This window comes from Simochromis diagramma, unplaced genomic scaffold, assembly GCF_900408965.1.
Source record: "Simochromis diagramma unplaced genomic scaffold, fSimDia1.1 OVJJ01000402.1, whole genome shotgun sequence".
NCBI classification, from domain to species: Eukaryota; Metazoa; Chordata; class Actinopteri; order Cichliformes; family Cichlidae; genus Simochromis; species Simochromis diagramma.
In genome coordinates, this window is record NW_024386972.1 from 3,793,276 (window position 1) to 3,817,609 (window position 24,334).

At 37.9% G+C, this 24,334-nt stretch overlaps 1 protein-coding gene across 3 annotated transcripts in view; it reads right to left on the bottom strand.

Annotated features, from left to right (window-relative positions):
* Window positions 1-24,334, bottom strand: part of LOC120738076 (A disintegrin and metalloproteinase with thrombospondin motifs 14) — a 60,269-nt gene that overhangs the window by 29,475 nt on the left and 6,460 nt on the right. For all 3 annotated transcript variants that reach the window (XM_040039116.1, XM_040039117.1, XM_040039115.1), the window contains 3 exons: window positions 16,060-16,216; window positions 10,544-10,740; window positions 1,578-1,661 (listed from right to left, as the gene is read on the bottom strand). In XM_040039116.1, the coding sequence (XP_039895050.1) occupies window positions 1,578-1,661; window positions 10,544-10,740; window positions 16,060-16,216 (438 nt within the window). The remainder of the gene's footprint in view (window positions 1-1,577; window positions 1,662-10,543; window positions 10,741-16,059; window positions 16,217-24,334) is intronic.

Genomic DNA, 24,334 nt, shown 5'->3' on the forward strand with positions numbered 1-24,334 from the left:
TATAAATCTCAACTGTTTTTCATCTTCACTGCTCTTCCTGATTCTCCTGTCACTCAAATACTTGAGAAGATTGTTTTTCTAAAACTGGTTTTTTCTTTTCTCTCCAAAGGAAAGTTGAAGAGAAACAAGTAGGATTAAAAAAAAATCTGATGAAAAGAACTTTCCTCCCGTGACCACATAGGGTATAATCAATTATTCAATTCTACACTTCAAGTCGGTTTAGTGGAGCAGTAAAGCTATGAACTCTCATTTTTTATGTGTGTTTCATAATTTAACTTCACTTAAATTATGTACTCAATCAGAATTACCAATCATTATTGCTGGGAGAGATTCACGGTCGCTATAAATAAGTTAATAAGCAAGTTAACAGGTAGTAGAAAGTAGAAGAGCAGTCAGAGCTTATTTCAACCATGCCCTTGCTCTATTTAACAGTTGTAAAGAAAACAATTTAAAATAATTTGGATCTGCATTGAAATGTAACAGGTTCTTCTTTTCCCCAAGCTTCATCTATCCACTAAGCTTTTCAAAATACAACCGGGTAGTTTCAAATGCATAATCTAAAACAGACAAAGAGAAATGTTTACAAGCCCTAGCTCTCTCCTTGGTTGAAGTATCAGCTTATTCAGAGAAATCAGATCATATGATACCAAACAGATCCTTTCTTTTAAACTGCAGCATAAAGGCACTGGCTTTGGGGAAGGATCCACTCGCTTAGAGCCATTCTAGTTTTAACCAGTCTATTGTTAGAATACTCTGCACTAAAAATCTGTTTTTTTGTAGTGTGCACAAAAAAAAATTAAAAAATTGGTGTAAAATAAGGAAGCTGTGCTACATGTAGTGGTGTTTTCTTTTATCCTCATAAATGATATCTTCTTGACAAACCTACACTTTACCCATCTCAATTTTTTATTGTGTCGAATATACAGTAATGGCCCAAAACAATTCTTTTTCCAAGTAGAAACCAAGCCACAAGGCATGAAACTCAGCTTTCCATATCATCTTAAAGTTAGCTTGTTACTTTGGTGCCTCTACTGTGAACGTACCACCTGACTCAGATTTAAATTATTTGTTTGACATTATGGGAAAAATCCTTATTCACCTCACTGCTTGGACTTAGAAAGATAACACCACTCTCATACTGTATCTGTACAAAGGACTGATATTTTAGGCATCAGTGGATTAACTTCTCTTAGCACCTGCTCTTCTACCTCCCAGTTTTGGGTATAAGGTCGAGTGCTACTGAATACGGTTTCAGGCCATAACAATACTTGAGCCTGCATTCAGTAAAACATGTTTTTTTCACTGAAAATTGTAAAAATGTTTGCTGCCTTTCTCTTATTTTCTCTTGAGTCATGGTGGTGAGTTCAGCCCTTCTTGTTTTTATTCCAAATAAAATTGAACACAGTTAAAAATCTTGCTTCCTGTAGGCAGTATTACAAAGGCTGAAATCACAGGTGTATTCACAGACAGCTCAGACAATGAGAATATGCCTTTTACACCAGCCCTGTGGTATAAAAACCTTAAAAGCTCATTTGAAATACTGCTTGCACAGGCACAAATTGTGTGGCATGGCTCACCTGCCGGTACCCCACCATTATCATGCGGACAAGGACAATGTTGATGTTCGTCCCCAAAGATTCATCATGGTAGATTTCATCAACCTGAAAGGAAATTAACAGCATGTGTCAGTGATCTGAATGACAAAGGGCATAGAGTGCTTTTGATGAAAGTGACTTGTGATATCAAGTTGAGCACCCAAAGGCCATTAATACAATCATGAACATGGTGGTTTTTAATCCAGAACTTTAATACAAAAACAGTCTGCAGGAATAAAATTACACTCGAGTCTAAAAGCTAAAAGTTATGTGAAAAGGACCTTCGACTGACCATTACAGAACAATAGAGTTTTCGCTCTAGCTTCAGGAATTTCCGAGGGAAACTTCACTGCTCTGCATTACTAATTACTTAATTATGGCTGCTCTAAGTATGCAAATCAGAGTCACAACTGTCAAGAAAGGAAGTGAAGTGACACTATTTAAATGCATAAACTGATGCTTTCCGCTGAGTTTAATTAAAGCCAGGTAAACAATATAACTTTGATAGAAACAGCCTCCACTGCTCCTTTCCAGGCTGCTAGGAAAACATTTAGGAGAAGATTAATGTTTGTAGTAATCCTTTAGGAAATAATAAAGTTTAATCAGTAAATCAATATTAAGTGAAAAACTTCCCCCCTCCCTTGAAATCATCCTGCTCTATCTAAAATCTTACAAACCAAGAAGAAAACAGTTGTTTTAAACCACTGAATTGCACTAAAACTCTTGATCCAACCAGTTCTCCTTTTTATGTCTGAGGTGCAGGGCCTAGCAGCGAGTCCTCAAACCATTTTTTAATCTCTTACGACAATCTTGGAATCATGATGAAATATGTTATTAAGACTGGCAACTATTTAGTGAAACTAGTGCTGTTATGCAATGGCAAAGGAGCCTGACCCAGAAATATGTGGACTGCTATTTGGCTTCGTAAGAATGCTGTGGTATGTAGATGCATAACCCAGGACCAAGCTAGGATCCCATTCAAACCCAAGTCCAATTTCCACTCGAGTGTGTTTTATTTTCATCAGATGGTCGCTACATGTCAGCACTCATTCCGGGCCTCATAAAGTCAACCATCTGCTTTGCTTTGTGGTGGATAAATTAAGTTCAGAGCAAAACAACAGGGTATTTATTTTTCCATACATGATTCATTTAAGTTTTGGATTGCAATCAAAAAATAAGCAATTTGGCTTCATATTTCTCCATGTGACTTCAGGGAAAAAGCTGTCTAAAACTGGATTTTTAAAGCATGTGGTTGACACAGGCTCATATTAAATTTTGTATTTTATGTTACAAGCTTGCATAACGTAGCTTCACTTCCCTCACGTAAGATTTTCCTGAGAATGAGCACTCTTATACTCCTAAAACTTTGAACCGATTTGACCAAAATCACAAAATGCACGTCTATTTTCTCAGTGCAAAATGAGAGGATATCATAACAAGTGCATTCAGTAATCACCATTAATAGGAGTTATAATATTCTAAATTGCTACCTTATGAAACCATCGAAGAAGAGTATCTAAGATATATTTTGATTTCCTTCTCGAAGTAGGCTCTCTTCTTTGGGAGGTACAAACCTTTTCCTTCCAAGTATTGATACTAAATGTTTTATATGCAACTTCTCTGAGAAGGTCTGTGAGATTATTTGATAAACTGTATTGAAAAGATGAAACCGCATCAACTTCCCGTCTCCCTACACGACTTAATTGAACTTTTTTTTCATTCATCTGTCTCTAACCCTCCTGCAACTGTTTTCATATGGTTTCCAATGTTTCTGTTGCTGTTGTTAGGTACCTCTTTGTTTAGCCCATGACAGCTCTACACATGGTCTAGCTTTATTAATCAACAAGAGGTAGTTACAAAGCAAATATTCCAAAATAGTGAACAATATCTGACAAATTCTCATTTGTTTTTCTGTCAACAGTGCCACACTTTAACTGCCTTACTGCAGGCCACTAATAGTAATTATATGAGTGCAGCATGTGGTTGTCACACCACTGTAATAACACTGAGTGTAAGTATAGCCCCTGATGGTGTCATTTGCACTTGAGAATCAAGGCGCTGTGTGGGCTTGAATGAGACTATTTTCTCTTTTGTTTTTATCAACTGTTTGTTTAAAGTGTCAACTGGAAATTCGAGGTTTAGCATGATCTCCAACAGCTAGGCATAAGATATAAGGCTTAAGAACTTAACAATACGTGTCTTCATTTTCATAGTTTTATAGCTTTTCCTAATGAATACATCCAGAATTACCACACCAGTGTACTAATAGATGAACAATGAAATAGCTTTTTCACTACTATAGAAATTTCAGATTTTCTGTAAATTAATAGAACTTTTTGTTTTATAATTACACAACTGAGTGGGCAGTGAGCTACCCAAAAAATTTCTGTATTTACACATGTAATTCTTATCATTTAAACCCAAAGAGTCTTCCTCTCAAATTTCTTTCACTTAATACAGCAGTATTTACTTTACATGTCCAATCATCCACCCATTCACACACACATTCATACACTGGTGATGGCAAGCTACATTGTAGCCACAGCCACCCTGGGGCGCACTGACAGAGGCACTTAAATTAAAGAACATCTTATTTTTTTAGAGAGTACCAAAACATCAATACAAAATAGTCTAATAGGTTTACTAAAAGTTAAAAGCTGAAAGTATTAATTGGCTTGATCAGTGATTTACTCTGAGCCCTGTTTACTGTCCATGCTTCACTGTATCTCCCCATCCCCCCACCAGATGTCCTCAGACTTCCATTCTCTTCTGAGTCCCTAGTCTGCCACACCCACCTCACCTGTCCCCCATCTACCTACCTCTGCTGTAGTCCAATAAACCAAAAAAGTTATCTCCTAAAAACTTTTCCTAATCGCTATTCCTCGATCTGAATAGAAAATGCGACAAGGTCAAGGAAAGGTGCAAAACAGAATTTATAAAGAAGTGTGGCACGCAGAGAATCCACTTACACCAGGTTCCGTAAAAATGTGATTGGATACGTTATTGATCTGGGTCTACTATGTTGAAAAGACAGTGTCACAGAGATGGACAAGCTACTTCATCCAGCATGTTTTTAACTTTGTTGTTTAATGCAAGTCATGCGAAAAAGAGCCTGTGAAAACAGAAGCATGAAAAATACCAATTCATTACCAAGGCTGTAATTTTAAATTGGAAGAAATATAGTCTATACAGTAAAATGAAATGCTTGTGATAATGTCATTAGTTTGTCATCCTGCCTGCTCATATTAACCCAGTCTATCTTCTGCTTTTATATATGATAACTCTAAAGCCTGGCAATACAGCAATGGACATAGCAAGAGGTGGCAAAAGTACACACATTCATTGGATAAGAAGAAGTACAGATTTGTACTTGTGTGTGTTGAAGTACTGATTAACCTTGTTTATTCAAGTAAAATTGAAAAAGCAAATTGAACTTTATGTCATATTAATATCATAATGGAATAATATAAATACAAAGAAATGGAAACAATTGAACTAAAACTCAAATTGTAATTATCAGATTATCTTGAACACCTGTTATGTAGAATGCATAGAAACACACATGAGAATTTAAAAAATATGTCTATATCTGCCAACGTAGTAGTTGGGTAACAGCACAGATGAGCTCATCTGTATTGTTGCTCTTAGATTCAGCCAACTGAATTCAACCAGATGTAAGCAGATGTTACAATAAGCTATAATACATTAGCTGATTTCCAATACCTGGACAATATAAAAATAGTATAAAGGTGGAATTAAGTGACTGAATCTAATCCACATCATTGGCTTAAATTTAATTTGATGTCTGTTCCTCTAACATTGACCATGAACATCACAGCTGCTCCACCGGTCCAAATTAATGCACCACTGTAAACTTCACAGTACTGCAAACTAACCAGTGTTGCTTTCAGGTTGTTTATGCAACCTTTGCATAACTGAAAATTTTTCTATTTCAATTGGTTGTGCAGGATAATTCACAATATTTAAAAAACCTAACTTCATATACAACTGAATGACGAGATTGCATGTAAGCTTTAAAACGTCCAGTTTATCAAATGACTGAGAAGTCCTTACCTTTAAAAATAATCTCTCTTCTTCTACTTGTGTCCTTCCTGACTTTTATACATTTTTCTCTGTCTCTGAGTTCTTTCCTCTCCCTTAGAAATCCAGCAGCTGAACTGTTAGCTAACAGACACATTGTGTGACAAACTGCACAGAAAAACGTTGTCTATTTGCTGATATTTGTCGAGCTATTAGAAATGTTGCATTTGAGATTACCTGCCACTTCACTGCTTTTGTGCCTGCTGCTCTTCTGTTGCATTAACTATAGAAGCTAAAGTAGCGTGACCACAACTCATTAGCACCTGTACTTTTAAAGCTAAAAAATTAGTTTATTAAGAAAACATAAGAAGTAAAAAGTACATTTGTGTTAAATTTTAGGAAGTAAAAATTTGTCAGAAAAGTACAATAAAAGGTTAAAAGTAAAATAAAGTACAGATACCCGAAAAATGTTTTTTTTTTTTACGTCCATCTGTAAATAACTAATGCAAACTGAATTAATTGAGAGAGATTTATGTATACATTTCTAGATATGGCCTTGTTGACTTCTTCCCATAACACAACTTCATGAGAAGCAGATTTCGTCACCGCAGCATAATAATAATAGTTCAGCAGTGGATTTAACAGCCTGTCACTGAAGTTCCCAAATTTATCTACAAGTTTTGGCATGAATAGTGCGTCACTGTGGATTATGAGGTGGCATTATTTGCTTTACCTTTATAAAGGATGGGCCTGTGTATCGTAAAGAAGGTAATAAAGGAAGCATTGAAATGCCTTTCCTTTGTATTACCTCACATGGTCTGGAACAGTTCAACCCATGTACTTTTTTAGCTTATCCAGTTCAGGGTCATGGAGAGTCTAGAGCTATCCACCTCTTAAGTCTGACGTCATTAGGCATTTCTGGGTCCAGACTCCTCTTTGGTTCCCAAACTCAAACAAACACTGCGGCATCACTGAGAGTTAAAAACGGCTCAAATTCTTTCATCTCCAAGAAAATGTTCAGTGTGGCTGCTCTCCCAGGGGTTACAATAAAGTCTGACATTCAGGCATCTGTGAAAAAAGCGGATTTATAAAGTTTAGGAGAGTTAGAAGTTATCAGGAAGTTAGCTTGTTAGTTTCTATTTAAAGCTGACTGAGGAACACCTAAAATAAGAATACTTACAGTTCTGAGGGTCAGAGAAATGCAACCATGTGGCAGAGAACAGTCTTTGAAAAAGGACCAAAATTCAGTCAAGAGATCACCTGATCCTATTCTAACCAATCCTATTCCTGACCGTATGGCCACACTGACTCTTACTTAGTTCACAGTGATTCTTTTCTGAAGCACTGAGATATTTGGTGTCTGGCAAACCGTGAGGCCATGACTTGTAGTTACATAAGGTTTTAAAAAGCTTTAAAGAGCTTAAAAATAGTGCAAATAAAAACCCAACAAGGCCAGCAATGACCACTGATTATTTTAGAGGGTTATTTGTATTAAATAACACCAGACACAATGCATTACAACACGTTAAAAAGCCACAGCCTTAACTTGTTGTAATGCATTGTATCAGTTGGAGCTTGCACTGGGAAGCAGTGTTGATACGTCATGCACTGTGGTACATAATACTTTAAAATGCAGAGTAATCCAATCCACAATGTATTGAAGATACTGTAAGATATCCTTAAGCATTTAATTTATTTTCTTTGTTAACCCAAGATAACAACAAGCTGTAGCTTAACATTTCCAGGAAGAAATTGGATTTCTGGGAAAGTATTTTTATTCCAAGTTAAATATTTGTAGCATCACATTGACCACCACAACTCATTTAATTTATCTTCAAAAGCACATGTGAGCCTTTGGCAGAAGTATAAGGACAAATTTTACTTCTCCATTTGGCCTTTACTCTCTAAAAATGAATTTCAGCTTTTTCCATTGCCCACATCACCATACAGTAACATGTTATCAGTTCAGTGGGTTTGTTTCTGGATGCTTTTCTTTAAATATGCCTAAAATTGTGCAATCAGTGTAGTAGCTAAAATACATTGAAACCCAAGATTTTAAAGATATTGTCAAATTAAAGGTAACTAACAAATGACTGAGAATTGTGTTAATTCTTTATTTTCTTAATTAGAAAAGTGTCATATAATTTGCAGTCCATTTGCCATTTTACTAACAATGCCTTACCCTGTTCCTACCTCCTAATGTCATACAGCGCTGATCTACAAAAGGCCATCAATGATTGGTTTCACTGGACACTGAAGCTTGCAAGAGCCCTGAGGTGAAGTCCAACGATTTAACTGATGCAACAGCAGCAACCCTCTAAAATAGAACAGTATATGAGCATAGAAAGCTACAAGAACCAGCTACCCAACACAGGATGAACAGGAAACGTAGGAAGCAATTAGATGAAAAAGAACTGATAAAAGCTTTCACTGCCAAAGCATCAGCTTTTTTTGTGTGTTTTTTATGGAGAAGTTTCCTTTCTACATTCAGCTTTAGAGTGTCTTAATTACCATGAGCACTGATGTCCACACTACAAGTAGAACTTTCCACTTTCCAGATACTGCAAACAGAACAACAGAGTGCCACTCCTTTGCTAAGAAAAAAAAAAAACCCAACAAGTATGTGTCAGTAAGCTTTGAGCAGGTAAAAATTATGACCATGCACAACAAAAGCTCCGTCAACACAGAAAGGATATCCTCCAAGTCCAAATTTGTTCAGGGACACAGGGTTACACCCAAGAATTTAAGCAAATATTCTATTCACAGAAGTGCATACAGGTCAATAAATGCAGTAAAGAACCCCTGAATGACCCCAAATTCTCTTGGATTCATTACAACAGAACTGAGACTGGTCTGTACTGACCTATATATTGTACTGTATATGTGTTTATAGTAGATCAAACTGAGGACTTAATAAAGTACTGGCATGAAGTTATGACATTTGTAAACACCAAAGATGGTTTTCATTTATTTATATCTTTTTACTCATATCTATGCAAAAGGGTTTTTTTCTGCCACGGGGATAATTACAAAGCCATGAGGAGCACAAAGAGGACTGACAGGACTCTTATGGCCAAAAATGAGAGTAGCAGCTGTTGGTTAAATGCACTAGGTGTCCCTGGCTTGTGTATAGCATCACATCAACATGAACAAAACCTGGTTCATGGTTAAACAACCCGGCCATTGTGTAGCAGGCACCTCAGCAGTCAAACTTGGCTTTGTGCAGACAGGATGTCCAGTAATCAATCCCTTAGGGAGAGTTTCTCCAGGTGGTACTACACATTCTGCAGCCATGGACCAGGGATTCAGAGGGATTTTAGTGAGCTCTTTCAGACACAGCAAGCTTGTGGCTTACCATTGGAAGCAAAGAGTTTTGACCTTCGTTTGTTTAAACTGCTGTTTTCTTGCACATTTCTCTCATCAAATTTTACTCAGTGGGAGATGGAGTATATGGATACTACATTTAAGACCTTGACTTGATTTCAGTTTAAGGTTCAGTCAATTTTAGCTTTAAGGACTTCCTAAATTTCACTACTCCTGTCTGTGATGTGAAATACCCTTAAGTGCTAATCAGAGAGTACTAGACACCAAGGACTGATAATTACAGAGGGAATTACAGAGTGCATTTGCAGCCACTTCACAGTATAATCACCTAAGGTCATTAAAAGTCAAACATTTCTTTCTGAAGAAGACATTTGGGAACAGAATGTGAATATAATATCCTAATTAAATAAACACATCATTCCATGTAAGCAGAGTTTGGCAGTATAAGTGGACGTCTGGCGCTGGTTTCCATGACTGCCCTGTACAGCTCCCAGTCAACTTTCTAATTGGTCTAGCACAGCTAATCAGACCACCATGCAGGGTCCAAATGGTAACTGTTACAGAGTGAAACCAGCACCCTGTGAAAATCTGACTTGAGGGATTTGGGCCCAATAAGTAGATTATGGTGGTAGGAGCTGGTGGAACCCATAATGAATGAGCTGAGAGTTTCTCCCTCCCTCCTCTTTTCTTATTAGTAATCCATGAACAGCAAGAGAGTGGGGGTGATGGAGAACAGTGTGGCGAGTTCTGATATCAAAGAGGACATGGGGAAATTATTGCAGACTTAGCATAATTTAATCTCAAGAAATTTGATATTTCTATTGTCATGCTTTTAACAACTATGCCTCTTTATATGGCTATTTGGCATTTATTTTTTAAAAAAAATCTGTTTTGGAATCATTTTTGAACAAAAATGGCAAAATTATAATTTATTTTAAGGTTCTTAATGTTATTTTGTTGTTTATATTGTCTGAGTGACTGCACTAGACCTAGCCAACAACAGTATCCTTACAAATTAGTTACAAATGACCTAACACATAGACACTCTGTGTTCCAGCGCAGGCCAAGAAGTCAAGCTTAAACCCAATCTCGGTATATCAGCTCAGAACATCTGTGTTTCTGCCCCAGCAAGCTGGTTTGGAACCTACCTCCAACCCAGTTCCACCTTTTCATGCTGACTTATTTAATCATTCTCTTTACTAGTCAGTATTCTTGATTTATTTGTCCTCTGTATTTGGGATCCTGCTGCTACTCTTCCCATACGCTTTCCATGCATGCACATGGTTCCCAAACATCTACGCTATGAAATATTAATGACTACAGATTTAAAATAACAATCTGCCAAATTTCTTACTACAGTGGTCTGTACAGTACAGTGTTTGTTTTACAACTGTAACTGTAAATTTTATTACAATTTTTGTCTCAGTTTAAAGTGTAAAATTAAACTATACTTTTCACAAATTATTGATATGTATTTTGATTCATAAATATGTATCTGAATTGAATTTTATGGAATTCTCAGTCCAAATGTTATGCATATTAGTCAATGCTGCAGCCTTAAAATTCTTTATAATAACACTTACTATGTTCATGAGTGTGAGAACGTAATTCTGGACATGCTCCTTGCCGTGGAAACGGACCACCGAGTCATCAACAGCCAGCAGCACCTCGATGTTGTAGTCATCTTTCTTCGCATGCCTCCTCTTGCGCTCAGACTCAGAAAGTTTATGTTCAACAAGATCCAGAGCTTTGGGGAGGTCTGCAATCCCAATGTCTGCCACTGCAAAATATGACAAGGATGAGCAGTTAATGAAAGCCAATGAACAGATGGTGTCAAAGTGACATAAAGCAAATGCTTTTCTTTGACTCTAAGCGATGATCAGATGGAGTCCTTTGGGATTATTGACAGGGGTAAGGGCTCTACATTTTTCTAGCACATCTGTAGTTTAAACTGTTGGTCATTCGCATCTCATAGATAGATAGGTGCGTGTGTATGTGTGTGTGTGTGGGTGTGCATGTTAAGACATCTTTGTGATTGGCACTAAACTTGTGGGGACCAACAGTCACTTGACAAAACGCTCATCCCCACCAGTATATATGGTATTTTTGAGACTCAAAATGTGGTTTTAGTGCCAGGGTTACAATTAGGTTATGATTAGGATTAGGCATTCATTTTTGATGGTTAACACAAGCGGGAAAGCATTATGTAAATTAGATGTCCTCACTAAGATACGAAAATGAGTGTGTGTGTACAGGATGATATCTTTCTGTGGCTGACATTGTTAGAACTGTAATACTAATTGGTAAACATAAACAATGTGAACATGGATTTCACCACCACAGAGGCAATGAACACAAAGATAATATTCAGAGGAAATGTTCCGGTGCTGAAGCTGCCAAAAATGCCAAAGCTGCACAAATATTTCAGATATTTCTATATGCATGAATTATTTTCATCGGCAGATCTTTTGTAAACATTAATCATGTCTTATCATTTTGTCAGATTTCACAAACATATACAGGCTTTTAAAGCATGATAGCTACACCGAAAATCAAACAAACACTATGTTGAAAAATTTGACCACGTAAAATCATAGCAAGGTCTTTCAAAATATCAATTTGATTATTTTGCAAGAGTCCACATTTTGTAATTTCACACCTTAACTGGTGATATCTCAAGCCTTTCAGGTGCAAATGCAGACATTGCATATAATTTAACATAGCAGGAAAGGTATTCATAGGAGAACAATGCATATGACAAACAATCAGTATGCTGCTCTGCAAGGCCTATTTTAACAGCTGTCTCCAGGCAAATCTCTTGGAGACACAATTTATTCTAAATTTAAGATAAAGAATTAAATAAATTAACAATAGATGCATCAAGCATGATAATTCATATCCACCAGATGTAGCTGATTAACTTGAATTAAAATAATTGAATTAAATTGAAAGGTAGACGGCAATAAGATAGCATTTAACAGACCTTTTATTTTTTTGCACTTCAATTTACTACTGCTAGGAGTTGGTTACACCTTTATACACCTATTGGCTAGTTGTAAAACCTAGTGTGTTTTGATTGTTTTCACTAAGAAATTAAATCTGCTACTAGGCAGGAAATGATCAGAAATAAGACTCAATTTTGAAACTAAAATAGGAATCTCATAGAGCCTTTTCCCCCATGAGAGCTATTGATAGCCTTGAACAGGAAGCTACATCAGGAGGCAGAGTAATGACGGGAATTTCTCTAAAAATTGTACCTGAGAGAGGTAAAATGAGCCCCCCTGTCAGAAGTAAAAAAAAAAAAAAAAAAAAAAAAAAAAAGTACTTTTAGTGTGAGCTTAGAGACAGCTTTTTATGTCATGATCATGTGTCTGTGTCTGTGTATAAATACTGCTGTCTTTCTTTTGTCACAGTGTCCACTTATCCTCCCATTGTTTTCCAGTGTTATGCCTGTGTGTGGGTTTAATGCATATACAGTGGGGCAAAAAAGTATTTAGTCAGCCACCGATTGTGCAAGTTCCCCCACCTAAAATGATGACAGAGGTCAGTAATTTGCACCAGAGGTACACTTCAACTGTGAGAGACAGAATGTGAAAAAAAAATCCATGAATCCACATGGTAGGATTTGTAAAGAATTTATTCGTAAATCAGGGTGGAAAATAAGTATTTGGTCAATAACAAAAATACAACTCAATACTTTGTAACATAACCTTTGTTGGCAATAACAGAGGTCAAACGTTTACTATAGGTCTTTACCAGGTTTGCACACACAGTAGCTGGTATTTTGGCCCATTCCTCCATGCACATCTTCTCGAGAGCAGTGATATTTTGGGGCTGTCGCCGAGCAACACGGACTTTCAACTCCCGCCACAGATTTTCTATGGGGTTGAGGTCTGGAGACTGGCTAGGCCACTCCAGGACTTTCAAATGCTTCTTACGGAGCCACTCCTTTGTTGCCCGGGCGGTGTGTTTTGGATCATTGTCATGTTGGAAGACCCAGCCTCGTTTCATCTTCAAAGTTCTCACTGATGGAAGGAGGTTCTGGCTCAAAATCTCACGATACATGGCCCCATTCATTCTGTCCTTAACACGGATCAGTCGTCCTGTCCCCTTGGCAGAAAAACAGCCCCATAGCATGATGTTTCCACCCCCATGCTTCACAGTAGGTATGGTGTTCTTGGGATGCAACTCAGTATTCTTCGTCCTCCAAACACGACGAGTTGAGTTTATACCAAAAAGTTCTACTTTGGTTTCATCTGACCACATGACATTCTCCCAATCCTCTGCTGTATCATCCATGTGCTCTCTGGCAAACTTCAGACGGGCCTGGACATGCACTGGCTTCAGCAGCGGAACACGTCTGGCACTGCGGGATTTGATTCCCTGCCGTTGTAGTGTGTTACTGATGGTGACCTTTGTTACTTTGGTCCCAGCTCTCTGCAGGTCATTCACCAGGTCCCCCCGTGTGGTTCTGGGATCTTTGCTCACCGTTCTCATGATCATTTTGACCCCACGGGATGAGATCTTGCGTGGAGCCCCAGATCGAGGGAGATTATCAGTGGTCTTGTATGTCTTCCATTTTCTGATGATTGCTCCCACAGTTGATTTTTTCACACCAAGCTGCTTGCCTATTGTAGATTCACTCTTCCCAGTCTGGTGCAGGTCTACAGTACTTTTCCTGGTGTCCTTCGAAAGCTCTTTGGTCTTGGCCATGGCGGAGTTTGGAGTCTGACTGTTTGAGGCTGTGGACAGGTGTCTTTTATACAGATGATGAGTTCAAACAGGTGCCATTCATACAGGTAACGAGTGGGGGACAGAAAAGCTTCTTACAGAGGACGTTACAGGTCTGTGAGAGCCAGAGATTTTCCTTGTTTGGGGTGACCAAATACTTATTTTCCACCCTGATTTACGAATAAATTCTTTACAAATCCTACCATGTGAATTCATGGATTTTTTTTTCACATTCTGTCTCTCACAGTTGAAGTGTACCTCTGGTGCAAATTACTGACCTCTGTCATCATTTTAAGTGGGGGAACTTGCACAATCGGTGGCTGACTAAATACTTTTTTGCCCCACTGTATATATAAATAGATAGATAGAGCAAGAGAAGTGGATTTGGACCAGAACCTCTGTTGCCTTTTTTTATATGCACTGTAAAAAAAGATCCTAAAAATAACAGTAATATTCCGGCAGCTTGGGCGCCAAAATAATACTGGAAAATAACAGAAAATAAAGTTCTCAAAAAAATCCGGTTATTTTCAGTAATGACAATACAGTTTGTTGCCCTAATTTTACATGGGATTTTGCCTTTTTCAACTGCTTTTAAACATTAAATTAGGAACATTTTAATGTGATTAAACAATGAAATTACCTTTAAACAAGGTCAATGAATGTGGCAACATGAATAATAATACTTAAATGTACAGAAATATACAGTTATACAGTTAACAGTTGGTTTAAATAATAATAATAATAATGGATTGAATTTATATAGCGCTTTTCGGGGCCCTCAAAGTGCTTTACATTTCCACTATTCATTCACTCTCACATTCACACACTGGTGGAGGCAGCTACAGTTGTAGCCACAGCTGCCCTGGGACAGACTGACAGAAGCGAGGCTGCCATATCGCGCCATTGGCCCCTCTGGCCATCACCAGTAGATAGGCGGTAGGTGAAGTGTCTTGCCCAAGGACACAACGACCGAGACTGTCCGAGCCGGGGCTCGAACCGGCAACCTTCCGATTACAAGACGAACTGCCAACTCTTGAGCCACGATCGCCCTAAATAACATTATTTGATGTAAAAAAAAAAGTTTATAAGAATCATTTTTTATATATTTTTCAATAGTATTACATTTGAATTTAACAGTTCAATCTTTCAAATAACGGACAAATATTTGTGAAATTATGATACATTTGTCAATGTATTTTAACAATCTAAATATGCATATGTACAGACAAATATATTTTAAAAACAAGAAAATTATGTTTTATTACATTTACAGTGATTTTATGTTATTTTACATTTGAAATGTAAAACCACAGTCTATTTATGTAAATTTAATGATATTCTAGAAAAACAGTACAAAGCTGTAAAATACACAGTAAAATACTTTTATATTACAATTTTTTTTTACAGTGTGTGTTAAAGTACAGATTACAGAATGAATACAGACATCAAATAAAAAAGCATATATTTTAATTTTGGTTTAAGTTAATTTTGACTCTGAAGTAAACCATAGAGCCTTATAGCTACAGAAAATTTGTGAGGTTAGTAAGAGTCTCCCACCAGATGCTGAAGCTATTTTTCAGGAAGAAAGGAATAGAGAAGGAATTCATGATGAAATTGAATCATTTGGCTGCAAAGGAAAGGTCACTTCCCACTCTAGCTTTCTTAAATTCCCCAGTCCCCAATAATACCACCAAACCCCAGCTTTCCTCGTTTTACCAGCTGGTGTATTGAGCACTGCCTCTGCTGATAGGTCTGTATGGAGGCGCAAGATAAAGTGAAGCAGTTTATGTGAATTTCACTGTGTTGACAGCAACAAATTAGTGATTTTCACAATTTATCACCATTTATCACCAAATTACCACAGAGTGAATCTAATTGAAAGAAAAACTTAATTTATTGGGCAGTTACATACCATTACTACACTGTAGCACACTAAGAAAATCAAATTTAGTTTCAGTCAGTGGACAATAACGTTAATAATGTTCACGTAACAGGAAATAACAGTCAGTGAGTTTCATAATATATTACTACACAGATACAATAGATACAATAATGAATAGAAACTAAAATGATTAAAAGTTCATGTAATAAATAGGTCAAAATATGTTGGTTTTTTGCTCTTTATAATTATAATTATGTATGACGTAGGTACTTTCATTATCCTCTGTTATTCTGTCCATTCTGTGACTAATGCGCCAACCTTCAGGACATCAATTTTGCTGCTCCTGGTATACAGTGATGTATTCAGTTCTGCACTTACTCATATGTCCTTACTTGGCCGGAGCACACAGTTGTTGCACTCAAACCTACATATAGGTTTGGGGTTTTTTTTGTTTCCACTTACGTCACACTCCCTCTCCTTGCCTACCTTCATTGTGGAGGTCTTCCCTTCGCTGGCCTGTCTCCTGCTTTATGGCTGATCTGCGGTAGACCACATGGACACGCCCCTTCACTTCCACATCCTGTTGGCCTTTCTCAAGGGGTTCAATGAAAAACTCCCCATTATCAGTCCGGATCAGGCCTGCCTGGAAAAAGAGAGCTCAAAATGAATGTACCACTCCTCCTTGAAAGTACAATTCTTCCACTGGAGCCAGTAATTATGGTGTGCCTGATCAATTGGAAGATTTAGTAAAGTGCTCAATAAGCGGAATGACGCAGGTAGACATAATTTGGGGCCCTTTAAGATTCATTGAATGTCAGTCTTCTTTCACCCTGTGTTAAATGATGAGTGGTGATGTCTCGGTTCAGTGTTATATTTCCATCTGCTTTAAGTTTTTCAAAGAGTTTATAGAAATCCTTTCAGCTGGATACTCTTACAAGCGTTGATGCCAGTCTGGGATGCTCACAGAATTCGAAGCCTGTGGTAAAGTTTACAGTTTGCTTTGTGATATACTCAACTGTCTCAACCTGGATTTTTTTGTGTGTTCTGCTTGCATTAGAAAATACCAATATCCAATCATCAGCTACCCACTGAGAGGAACTCTGACCTTGCTGTTTACATTCAAAGGTAAATATAGACCAACAAGAATAGTAGAGCAGTAACTTTGTCCACACCAGCATGGAAATATTGACTTATCATCCTCTTTAATCAACACTCACCATTTATTTTAGCAGCACTGAATTATAGGTTTGGAAAAACAGTCGTGTTTGTCTCTTCGAAAGTGGATTTCTCCTTGGAGCAATGTTGAACGTCAGTGAAAAAAAAAGAAGATCTGATTCAGTGGGTAAGCAAACCTGATATTTATTTGTATAACTAGAGTAGGTCTGTTGCTGTGCTGGAAATATTATGTTTAAAGCAAACAAAAAAACATAGCATTTCTCTCTATTAGCATAATAGTATCTGGATGTGACTCTGAGAAGGGAATAAAGGAGCTTAATTTGCAAGTAGACAACAAGGAATTCAAGACAGGTTTTTGTTTCCATTTCAGGTTTCTGTTTGTTGTATACCTATTGCAACTCAGTACATATGCAGAGTGAATGCATCACTTCTGTCGGTCATGATAAAAGTAAGAAAACAGAATCAAAGGTGTCTTTTAACTATAGTTTGTGTTTCCATACTGGCTACCTTGTTAAGGTGCATTTCTTGGGAATATTGGTTGGTTCATTATAACAAAATACCATCTGATAGGTTTTTAAACCTTTATTTAATAATGTTTCTGTAATTGATTTCATTTTATGATTTCATGAGCAGTAGCAAACCTTCAATAGTGTATACTGTCACTTCCCAAAAGACAAGTGTTGAGAACAGAGGCTTTTTCTATGGAAACCTTTAATGAAACCTGCAAAAACTATGCTTTGGCCAAGAACAACCGACACATAAACAGAATGAAAGTAGACAGCGCAAACTCTAAAACCAAACCGAAACGAAAAACACTCAGGTACAAAGGAAAATTCTGAAAAATTACATAGTGGCAATTAATGTATTTGTGACTACCAATATGTGGCACTGTCCTAGGCTTTCATTTGTCTCTTTAGTTGCTAAATGAACATTAAACTTTAAACATTCAAAGCTCAAATGCAAATTCTGAGCTTTTAGCGCAGTTTAAACACACCTGCGAGGAATGAATCGAAACAGTAAAAGACCTGAAAATCAGTGGAAAGTAGTGTTTGTAGATTTGTATAGATGCAGTCGTGGGGGAAAGAATGAGTTTTCACACAATTCCATACAATGTGCAAAACGACTGTCATCCTGACAGCTAGTATGAGGTATTTGCTGTGCACTGTGGCCAAATATCTCCACTCATCTGTCCTTTATTTGGTTCTAGAAGTCTCGTGGTGTGTTCAGACGCATCATTGCTGCCATGGTGTTTAACAGAGGAGTCTTTCTCCTGGCAACCCTTCCAAATAAGCCATACTTGTTCTGTCTTTTCCTATTGTTATGAAATTTGAAATTTAACATGCTTGGCCTGTTGAGTCTGAGATGTACACCGGCAGTCAAATATTTTGATATCACTAGCAAATTTCTCTTTTTTCCCCCAAAGAAAAACAAAATGCAATTCACAAAGAATTTGATCCATTTCACAAACAATTAAAATTAATCAGGTGATTTTTTTAAGAGTGATCTGCATTTTTGTATATTATCAACAACTGTGATACTTCCATATCAATCTCCTGATATGGATCCATCCATCCATCCATCTGTTCTTTTCCGAGAGGGGGGGGTGGAGCCTATCCCAGCTGTCTTAGGACGAGAGGGGTATGGGTCCTAATCCAAGTTAATTATTTAACAAGGCTCATTGATTAATAGAAAACAATTTTGCAATTGTGTTGCACAGCTGAAAACTGTTAAAGTAATAAGGGAGCAAAAAAAAGGAAGTATTGCTTTCTTTACGGTTAGATTAGTGTTGGAAGGATAAGCCGTTGTTTGCTTGTTTACAGGCTCAAAATGGCCAGAAAGAAAGAACATTTTTTTATAAACCTATCAGCCTATTGTTGGGCTTAGAAAGGAAGGCTATTCAATGTGAGAAACTGCGAGGACACTTTAATTCTCTTACCATGCTGTTAACTACTCCCTTCAGAGAGCAGAACAAACTGGACCTAACAAAGACAAAAACAAAAGAGTAATTGGCCCTAATACACAACTGTATAAGAAGACAAACATCTGAGTGTGTCGTTTAAGACCAAGATGCCTCACAGGTTGTCAACTGACAGCTGCAACTTCAGGATGCTGGACTTCATGGTAGAAATGTCAAGAAAAAGCCAAATCTCAGATGAGCAAAAGAGCGCAGACATTGGACAGTGGAAGAGTGGAAGAAGGTGTTTCGGACGATTGAGTTCAAGTTCTTCGTAACGTCTTCGTATCAAAGAGAAGAACAAATGAATGACGTAACATGTAAGAAGTACTTAACACTATCAGTCAAGCATGGTGGAGGCAGCTAAGTGTGCTGTGGAGGTGGTAAAGTTACTGTGCGAGCAGCTTGACCATATATTACAGAGGGAGACTCCACCCAGCCAATCCATTTTGTGGAAGATTATCGAGGAAGCATTGGGTGAAAGATTAGCCAGGCTGGGCAAGGTTTGAAGAACACATTTTCCTCTCCTACCCATTTATTTGTATATATATACCCCCCCCCCATTCTGAACCAGATTCATCTGGCCTGGGGCAGACTGACAGAAGCGAGGCTGCCATATCGCTCCATTGGCCCCTCTGGCCAACACCAGTAAGCAGTCTTGCCCAAGGAGACAACGACCAGGACAGAGAGCCCAGGGATCGAACCGGCGACCTTCCGGTTACAGATGTGCTTCCCAAACCCCTGAGCCACAGTCACGGCTGTGTCTTTTGGTAGCAAAGAAAAGCAAATATGAAGTTGACACTTTGCTTCTGTCTGATGTCTTGTTTTTATTAAGCCTGTACTCTCTCTGTGTGTGTGAGTGTGTGTGTGTGTGTGTGAGCACGCTGTATTTTTCATAATTCTGCCCTTAACGAAGAGAATAAAGCTACCCAGCCTATCATTATCCTTCTGAAGAAGGCACACCAACAAGACTTTGGCAAGAATGTGTGTATTTACAGCTGTAAAAAGAAATCTAAATACAGAGCTGTAAATAGAGCAGTGTGCCTACAAAAAAACAGGAAGAAACAAAGTCACTTAAGACAGATGATACAAAAGCCATGACTCTAAGGGTGGACATGTGACAGTTAAGCCAAAGAGGAGTGAAAGAATCTCTGCAGCCCCTGACCAGGAAATGCCAAGTAAGACATGCTCCAGTACTTCCTCTGTGGTCTCTTATTTCAGCAGCGGGTAAAAAGTGAAGTCAGGTCTGTTCGGAGAGAGAGAAGCAGCATCTGGACCTGCCTACAGAGACACACCAGACATAAACATTTGTAAAATCTATGGTCAAGGCTGATCTAGGCAATGACATAAGTTTTGTTACAACATCTATGAGCTACAGTTGTCATTTAAAGAGCAGTTTTTCAACTGTTCCCGTTGCTTAAGTTAAAATATTTGCCGCTAATACTTCCTTTTTCATTTATTTCTGAACTTTTCTAAAAAGTTTTTTTCTCGTGACTTGAATGAAGAAGTATACTTAGCAGCAACACTAATAAACAAAACACAAACACAGCTTTTCTATGTCAAGTGATACAGTGGTTTAAAAGCCTGTTCCACATGAATAAGTGTGCATTGACCTCAGTGTGCGGTTTGGCTTGCTATGCCTGCCTAAGTAATGAAAAACACTCTGAACTTGAGACATTCAGCCGTGTCACAGAGACCACACGAAACAGGTAAATATTGCTGACCCTTAAGCTCACCAGTGCTCTAAATTCCACACATTGGTTAGAGCAAATTTGAAGATGGATATTTACTGTATGTAATTTCTTAGTAACTGTTTTTGGTGAGTCACCTGCTCAGAATAGCACAGATACCCATATCAGTAGAGTCCAGGAACCAATTTTTGAAGCTAAAAATAAGCATAACAATCGTCCTTTCAAAATAAAAATAAACTTTTTTTCTTATCAAAAAGTCATCCGTGGGACATTTCTACAGCTATCAACAGTATCAGCAGATACTGCAATAATTTCAGTCTGTCTTCAACAACAAGCAGTCAAAGTGAAAAATGACTTTTTGCTGCAGAGTTGCAGAGAAACTCTCATTGAAAATCTAGTTGACTACACTAATAACTAAATGCATAGCACTGGAAAAGATACTTTGGTCACACAACTCATATATGTTTCTGTCTTAATGAGTTACGGCTGTGTATTAATAAATAATCTAATATATTTAATGCTAATTATCTGCCGCCTTATTGAACTTTGGTTCCAACCACTGAAAGAGAGATAAGCAAAAACAGGATCCCGGTCCAGCGAGTGAGACGTGTCCCCTACAATCCTCAGAGAAAATTGGGCCTCACTTAGAGAAATTACAGCCCGGGCTGTTTTTCAGTCAGTGCATTACATATGAATAGAGACATGCATGCTGCACACAAAGGCAGTGTCACAACATGCTTCTGGGATCATTCACAGCAATCTTATCTACTTAGATAATCTGATGGAGGCATGTCCATGAAAGGAAAACGCAATCTAAAAATGGAGCAAGTGCCAAGGGCTGCCGATGCTTGTGCTGCAACGTGTAAGGAAATCAAAATCCAGCTATCATTCCTGTAGCTTAACCTGTAATTAGAGAATGTTTATATAATTTTGGTTTTAGAATCCTTGCCCCCAGTCTCTGAGGGCAAGTTAAGTCCTCTTTTTATCGTGAGGTCAGGCGGTTCATTTCATGAACAGGCCAAAGCGAGATGCATAACCTCAGCGTTGTTGATGGATAGAAGAGATGGGACTTCTGACTCAATATTCATAATATACTGGCAGCAACAGCCATGTCAGTGACGCTGGATAAAAGCTTTTGTGGCAAAACCGGGATGATCAGTAAGCCAGCAACTAAATCGTGGCTCAGCAATGCTGGACTCAGCAGAGTCGAGGGTTTGAAATAATCGTATAAGACAGGTTGTGGGAGCTGGGGATTACTACATGATTCCTTTTTATCAACTTTCACATCTCACTGTGCTGAGCCAGAAAGGGCACGCATACCATGTGATCAAGAAGGTAACTATGAAGAAAATTAGGGGTATAATCGCCATAAGTCTACATGCTCTATATTTACATGCATGCACAATAATGTAGCAATGGATCACTTAAGGAAAAACAGGCTGATTTTAGAAGCAAACTCATTTGAATCTCCTTAAAAATTTACATAATCTATTAATATACTTCTTTTATTAGTATTTTAAATATTCTTAATGGGAGTAGAAGGAGAGGTAAGTAGCAATAACAGCTTCTTCAAGAATTAGAAGAATAAACTTTGTAGAAGGAACAGTTGTAGAAATAAGCATCAAGGTAAAATTGGTACACAAAGAAGTAGCAGCAGCGGTAAACGTAACTGTGTGTGTCCTGGATCCCAGTGTGTGTTTGAATGAGCACCTGTTTATGCAGACATAACACAGCTGCTACAAATAAGGATTAGAGTGAGTGGAAATAAATCACGTTATTGGCTGAGATGTTGGGCTTCCACTGATGGAGCTCTTAATTTAGTGACTTTACCTCAGTGCCAGCAAAGTACTGGAACGCCAGAGAATCCTGGAATACTGGAGTGGGAAAAGCTCAGAACAGAGTCCCTGCAAAGATTCATGAATAGAACAATTTATGCAAGCATTTTTCCATTCTCAGTGGATGGAAAACACCCGAACCCCACCACCACCACACCTACCATCCCCAACCCACCACACAAACATACACACACATACACACACACACACAAGTAAGCCAACTCCCAACTCACTGACTGTTGCCGGGTGGCTCACCCTCTTTTTAACTGATGGACACAGAAATAGCGCTTTTCCTCCCGCGGAGGATCTGGCACTCGTGTCACTATCACACATGTAATACAATCAGCCCATCATCTTCGCTAATTCCCAACACATGAGCAGGACACAGTATCATCATAGCCACCACTCATCGCTTCGCAACAATAGCTCATGCTCTTCTGGAGCGCACAGCTGTTGCCGTCTAGCAGGAGCCACATTCAGAGGATGACATCACAGATTCTGGCAGTCACTAGATGCAAAACACCTTCAAATGAAACTGAAAGTGTGGATCTGTTTTTGTCAAATACTTATGAAGTTATGTTGAACTTTCTATCTTTGCGAGTTCAGCTAAAAATCTGCAAGACCAAATATATTCAAGATTAACAAGCAGCTTTACTCTGCATATTGTAATGAGATTCAAATGCCATAAATCTTGCACATTTTAACACAGGGTAGGAGACCAGATAGTTGAATCTGTTTGTAGGAGTCATCTTTCTTGGAGCAGCCTCACTGCAGAGGAAAAACTAGAGAGGTTTATCACTGAAATGCAGCTGCAGTAAAGAGAATGAAACTGCTGAAAAATTGTAAGACAAGAACTATGATGACTACTGATGAGTTCCTCACCTTTTAGCACTTTGTTGTCATGAAAATTAAAAAAAAACACACACACACACACACTCTAAAACTGTGCTATCCACTTCCCATAATTCAGGCTACACCCGCATTACTGCAATCTCCATCCAGATAATTATTTAGCACAGTGTGTGTGAGTCACTGCAATTGGGCTGTAGTCAACTACGGGTAAAATACAAAGTGAAATTACAAAATATTTGGTCTCTATTGAAGTCCATCAAAAAGCTTTTGAAGATTGAGTGCTGGTGGTACATTAAGACTTAGAGTGCATCTTAAAGATTTGGCCCGCATTTAACAATCTAAGCATATGACTCGCATTCTTATCCTTTTCAGACTGGGTCCTTTCATCATACTTGATCTTCATTCTACGTAAAGCAGACACATCAGACTAAATAATTTGCCTCCAAGCTGTTTGTGCAACTTCAAAAATGCATCTTGAAAATCCCTGCATGCACGAACAAGTCCATGTTTATGTTGGCTCTGATGCAAGGAAACACATGTACTATATTGGTAACAGTCTGACAGCAGCCTTTTTAAAGGATAAGTTCACCTAAACGACAAACAAAGCATAGTTTCCCACATGTACTTAGTGGTCTTTAGTGATGCAGATAGTTTTGGTTTCCTGGCTGAGTTTAAGACTTCTGCCACTGTGACCGACGATAAAGTGCAATATTGTTCGTGGAGATCTAATCTCGGAGATTAGCAGCAGCATGTTTTTGTTTTGTTTTTGGGTTTTTTTCCTGACACAAAGTGACAAAAAAAAAAATCTTTAAATCACATGCAGATTTCAGTGTTAGGATTTTTATTTACTGCGTGATTTGATCACATCAGTCTGTCAAAATGTAAATTTCTGCCTCATAACAATTTGCCTTTGAAACAATGAATCAGACATTTGCTTCAGAGTAAGAGCATACTCAAATCTTACCTAAAAATATATACAAAATGATGTTAATTTGATGTTATCTTTTATTCTGAGCCTCATATATCATACTGCTTTCCCAATGGTTTATGTTGTGAAGGACACTCCTGTAACAAAATTTTCTTATCTGCTTTTATTATTTTGTGGCAACCTCCAGTTGCTAGGGAATAATGTGTATTTCCTGACCAGTTGGTGAGCGGTTACAGGAGGTTGCTGACTCCTCGTGATTGCTTCAATTGCTAGCAGATTTTTAAGACTTACACTGATATTTGGTGATTTAAATATCCAATCTATT